Raw genomic sequence first — 6,390 nt, 5'->3', positions numbered from 1 at the left:
ATAATGAGTTTGGAACGATCTTGCTTCCGCTTAGAGGTACTCTTTGATAAGAGTTCCTTCAACCTCCATATAAATCCTATCTCAAAGGAAAAATTACTAAAAGGCCTTTTAGTGGAAAATATTATAGAGCCAAAGAGCCCTTAGAACTCATACATTCGGATCTTTGTGGTCTGATTAATGTAAAGGCTAGAGGAGGGTACGAATACTTCATCTCTTTTATAGATGATTATTCAAGGTATGGTTATTTATACCTAATGGAACATAAGTTTGAAGCTTTTGAAAAGTTCAAAGAGTATAAGGCTGAAGTTGAAAACCTATTAGGTAAAACAATTAAAACATTTTGATTTGATCGGGGTGGAGAGTACATAGATTTAAAATTCTAGGACTATTTGATAGAACATGGAATTCAATCTCAACTCTCAACACCTAGCCTTAGCAGAACGGTGTATTAGAAAGGAGAAATAGAACCTTATTAGATATGATTCGTTCAATGATGAGCTATGTTCAATTGCTTGATTCGTTTTGGGCTACTGCAGTTCACATATCGATCATTGTTCCCTCGAAGAGTGTTTCTGGAACACCTTTCGAGTTATGGAAGAGGTATAAACCAAGTTTATGTCACTTCAGAATCTAGGATTTTCCTGCCATGTATTAGTGACAAATCCTAAGAAGTGGGAACCTCGTTCAAGATTGTGTCAATTTGTTGGTTATCCTAAGGAGACGAGAGGTGGTTTGTTCTATAACCCTCAAGAAAATAAAGTGTTTGTATCGACAAACGCTACATTTTTAGAGGAAAACCACATGAGAGATCATAAAACACGTAGCAAAGTAGTATTAAGTGAAGCTACTGAAGAATCAACAAGGGTTGTTGGTGAAGTTGGTCCTTCATCAAGAGTTAATGAAAAAGCCAGCTCTTCAAGTCAATCTCGATCTTCTCAATCGTTGAGAGTGCCTTGACGCAGTGGGATGGTTGTGATACAATTTGACCGTTACTTGGGTTTAACTGAAACTCAGCCCACTCCTCATGTCACCACATGAACAAATCAGGATCACTCCGTTTGTAGTACTTTACAACAGATTGTAACAACTACAGAATAGGTTGCATCCTATAGTGTTACCAGAATAAGGTTGGGAATAAGGTACCCAACCTTATTCATATACTATAGATCATTTTGGCTATTTACTCGAACTTGATTCATCTTTATGTTTCCACATAAAGTTCAAGTATTCATATAATAGTCATGGATCTTAGTTTATAAAATTTAGTCTTTACAAGTGAAATTTACAAATTCAAAAACTTTTTTGAAGAAATGTTGAATAACATCTTTATTGATAATAAAAAATGTTTAACTTTACAAACTACGAGTTTTAGGACATACAACTCAACAATAATAACTTCTTTTAGAGATATACATTAGTTGGGTTAGGTTGGGTTGGATGAATTTTTTTTTACCAGCCCGATTCGGGTTGGTCAAGTTGGCTACCCGAAAGACCTAAACAAGGTCTCTAACACAACCCATCCCAACCCTTAAAATTCGGGTTGGGTTAGGTTATTATTATTGTTGTTTTATTAATTTAAAATACTTAAATTTATCAACAATACTTGACTAATAACTAAAATCTTGTAGAACTCAAATGTTAAATACCAAGTATCCATGATATTTATTACAAGCTTTAAACAAATACAAACATCGTAACCATCCTGAAAAAAAACATTAAATAAAGACGTGTATATATATATATATATATATATATGTATGTATGTATGTATGTATGTATGTAAATTAAGTTGGGTTGGGTCAATTTGAAAAAAAAAATTATTCAAACTGAAACCCAACCCAACCCAACTAGAATAGAAAAATATCAACTCAACCCAATCTAAGAACAAAACTAACCCAACCCTTATGATTTGGGTAAGTAGTTCGGGTTGTTGGGTCATTTGAACACCCATAACTTCTATGCATTGAATCTATGAATATTTTGATCACCTATCATATTTTCATGGTTAAGCTAGAGATTCATAATTTGGTAAGTGACATATAACGTTGTGTGAATCACCGAATAACAAAAACCGAAGCATGTTTGTGTGTAGATTGATCAGTTGTTTAGAAAAGCCCTTTTACAACATAGCATGTTGGTTTAATTCAAGAACGAGATCGATTAGCAACTTAGGTTATCCAAGTCTAATCGTCTTAGTGAAATTCTCTAGTCTACACTTTCGATCCCAATTAATTGAGCATGTAATTTAATTAAGAATTTAATTAATTAATTTGAGCGCTTGTGACGGCGATTGCGGCAAGTAGGCTAAGCACATGCATGCATAAGAAATTATCTCTAGAAGTTCTATGATCAATCGAACAATTAAGTGGATTGTAATTCCTAAGCTAGGTCTCCTTTATATTTTTTGCACTTTACTTTTCCACGCTTCAATTCTCAAACCACCACAAACTCCCATTTACCGCTTTAGTTAGAAACTTAACTTGTTCGAAATTATATACGCGCTTCCCTATGGTTCGACTCGGTCGTGCTACTAACACTACCTAATAGTAAAAGTTCTTGATCGGTAATTATAAATATTATATGATTGTAAGAACCCTCAACAAGTTCTTGCATCATCAGGTTCCATCTCAAAACTAATTGACAATAAAAAAAATTAGCTCATATCTCTCCTAAAATCTTGATGACCATTGATTTCTCTAAAATCCTCCCAATCTCTTGCCACAGCAAAAGAAAATTCCTCCTATCAGTATTCTCATAAACATTTCTAACTAAACTAGGGGAATCAAGATGATAAACTGGGATTTCTAGAGGTATATAAAAGTAGAAACAAGATAACAAATATTTGAAGACTATCAATTGAGAAATAGTTTAATTTTCTTTCATTCAATGAACTTCAATTAAAAAGACAAACACAGTTCAAGACATATACCACCAATGACAGTATCATCTAAAAAAGTTGAGGTAGCAGTTTTTCTTTTAACATGTTCTAAGGCTTACAAAAATTAATCCCAATATATTTCTCAGGTGATCAATGGGGTCAGTGCTAGCATTTTTCTATGAAAAAGACAGGACAATAACATTATTTACCAGCATAATTCACTTCACTGATCAGTATATGAAAGACAAAACCATGTGCATAAGCACTCATTTCTTGCTAGGCCCCATTCAAAGATTTCTAGCCATTAGTCTCATAGCCTTTTAATTTCATCCTCTATATATATACACACACACATATTGGTTGTTCTGTACAAACAACACAAAATCTTCTCATTCCCTTAAAATTTTCTCAAGGAACATTGAAACATTCTTCCATCAATGGGGCTTCGTCGTCTTCTAAGACGGTCTTCAATGACAGGAAATCAGAGAGTTTCTGCCCTTCCTAAGGGCTATTGTGCAGTCTACGTTGGAGAGAACCAAAAGAAGCGGTTCGTGATTCCGGTTACTTACTTGAATCAACCATGTTTTCAAGACTTGCTTAGTCAAGCTACTGAAGAATTTGAATATTATCATCCAATGGGTGGTCTCACATTTCACTGCAGAGATGATATCTTTGCTAATATGATCTCTCACTTGAATGAACAACTATGAGAGATAATACCAACAAATTTATGGGGTACAGTTTTGATCTTGGAAGTTAGGCATGAGAAATTTCATTGTAAATTCTATTAATCTTTCTTTATCTTTTTTTGTTCTCTTTTATGGGAGTGAAGAAAAAATGATCCCCCTGCATTAGGAAAATGCTAATGGATATAACTATTTATGGAAAATGAAGAGCTTCTTTCTCCAAAAGATCTTTTGTTCTTTGTAATCTAGTAATAGTTCAGTTACTAAAATCTTCATAACTTAGCTGATTCAATGGATGGTCGTAATTTTAATGGTCAAACTCAGAGTCTGTTTAGAATGACATTCTAAACACTAAAATATTTTTAAGTGTAAAAGAAGTAGGTTAAAATTCATTTTCGGTCCTAAATGTTCATTGAAGTAACGATTTAATTCTTGTACTTTCAAATTTGTGATAATTTAGTACTTAAACTTTAGCATATAATGATTTAATCCCTATATTTTCAAATTTATGACAATTCAATCCCTATCGCAAAAAATCTCATTAACTTAATTGTCCAATGGTCAGAAAATTCTGACTGTGGATTGATTTTTCTGATCACCATTATCATAAAAATTAAAAACTACAAATCTAAAACTTTATAGGGAAAATTCATTATTTATATTCATTGGGCTATCAAAAGAGTTGTACAAAACAGTAGAACTCAGTTTTTCTCTTTCATACTCCAAACTTTGTAGCTTCATCACTTGACTGAATGTATTGCATATCTATGGTTTTCATATTGAAATTTAATGCTATCTCAAATAGGAATTTTAAATCTGATAGAAATTAGTGAATATGCCTCTCTTCTACCTGATGTTAAGAATGAAACTGAAAGAAGAGAATGAATAAGCTTAGAGATCTCGAAAACTCAACATCCATCAATAACTGAATGAAGTTCTCTACTACTCTAACGATAGTCTTTAAGGGGGTGTTTGGTCCAAGGATTTCAAGTTGAGATGAGCGAAGTTGTGAACTTCACTCCTTGTTTAGTCCAAGGAGTTTGTAGGCCCCACGACTAAAAACATCAATTTTATGCAACTCTCTTGGACCCCACGACTTCAGTCCTTATTCCAAACACTCTCTAAGAGAGACATTAGGGTCGAGATTCTGGTCTCTAGATTTGCTCAATTTCTACAATGAGATGATCTTCCATCTCTAGCTTCTGATGGCAAAACTAAGCTCTAAATTGAGAAGTAAGATCAAGGAAAAGTTCTTCACTGCATGGAATTGTAACGCCGCCCATTGATTTAGCAAGTCTTGAAACAAAGGCTGGTTATAAGATAGCGGAATGACAAACTGCTTTTGCTGTTCCTCTCTGATATAAACTGTAGTAACCTTTTGGAACATCTTTGATCTTCTAAGCTGCTCGGTTGCTCGTTAACGAGATCGCCAATGAACTCTTAACAGGAGTAATACTCGGCAACCTGATACCCATGATACTGAAATTTTCAAAGGATTTAAAGATGTTGGAAGAAAAATACTAGGGAATTTCTTCTAAATGTGGGAATCTGGATGACTTGTCATGGGGAGAACTCATTAATATGTTTCTTAATATGGATGCTGAAGTATAAGGTAGAATGAATCCTTAAAGATTAGGACAGTGATTAGACAGAAGGATAAGAGTCAATGAAGGCATTAGCTCATTACTAACCACATGGAAATGTCTTCCATTTCTAACTAAAAGGAGACTGTGAAATCACTGTGTTAATTGGCAACATGTTAACCATTTGCAGAAACAGCATGGCCTACAATAAAAGCAGATAATCTACAAGAAAGGTATATTTGAAGATAAGTCATAGTCATTAGAAGCATCTGCATTCTTTACAGCAAGACGACGCTTTAGGACAGACCACTCGTCAGTTGTGAAGCTTATCTGCAATAGACAGTTTCATCTATCAATTTTATTCTTCTGTGATACTAGTTTTGTAAATAAATCAATGTAGAATGATTGAGATACTGCAAATAAATCATATGCTGAAATATCAGGAGAGAAAATAGAAAGCTTACATGCCTTTTTCGTGTATTATTGAGTTCATAAATGCAGATATATAAGCTAACGACATGATCGGAAACTCCGTACATATGATTTAAGATATTTTTTAGAATGAAACTAAGTTCATAGGAAATGTATATATATCTTTTTGTAAATGTTTACTAACCTAGAGCTCAAACAAGCTAGAAAAATCATATAGAATTGATTCATACCCCTTGTTCTATATGTGCCAAATGCACCAATTTCATATAAACATAACTGATAGAAAAATATGATTTGCTGAAACATGATGTGCCATCAATTATCTACTCCTTTCCCTTTTTGCATATGATTGAGCAAATAAATAGTTCACAGCTTTCTTTATGCTTCATTCATAATTAACCACAGGCAATGGTTTTGGCTTCACATAGCTGCTGCAGGTAAATTCAATATTATGGTAATTAATTGAAATATTTCTAGAAGTAAAATCTTTGAATGAATTAAGTTACTTATGAGGATTGAATTGCTAAAGGAAACCTCTTTTCTGCAAGATGAATGGATCAAATTCACAAAAAGCTATTTTCAATTTTTGGTCAAAATACTTGTGATGTATGTATTAAACTTTGGAAAATACATCACATATGAATATATCTAATTAGTTTTTGAAATGCCACTTAATCCACAAGTTTATAAAGTTTATATTGATGAGTTATGATAGATTTAATCTTTTATCAACACTTTAACATTCTTCCTCACATGTGGGTTTACAAATTTTCACAAAATCCAACAAGTAATTATCATTAGTAAATATGAG

The 6,390-nt window shown here is 33.1% G+C and overlaps 1 protein-coding gene across 1 annotated transcript; it reads left to right on the top strand.

The window, feature by feature from the left end:
* The first annotated feature begins 3,255 nt into the window (after nt 1-3,255).
* On the top strand, nt 3,256-3,883 carry LOC150036316 (auxin-responsive protein SAUR24-like). The gene has a single exon (XM_090314080.1). It carries the CDS (start codon nt 3,316-3,318, stop codon nt 3,586-3,588), a length of 273 nt encoding a protein of 90 aa, XP_090170206.1. The 5' UTR covers nt 3,256-3,315; the 3' UTR covers nt 3,589-3,883.
* Nucleotides 3,884-6,390: the final 2,507 nt, after the last annotated feature.

This window comes from Benincasa hispida, chromosome 5, assembly GCF_027475165.1.
Source record: "Benincasa hispida cultivar pf3 chromosome 5, pf3_genome.v1.1, whole genome shotgun sequence".
Classification (NCBI taxonomy): domain Eukaryota; kingdom Viridiplantae; phylum Streptophyta; class Magnoliopsida; order Cucurbitales; family Cucurbitaceae; genus Benincasa; species Benincasa hispida.
Note: the sequence above shows the minus strand (reverse complement) of the source record. Positions and strands in the feature narration are given on the sequence as shown.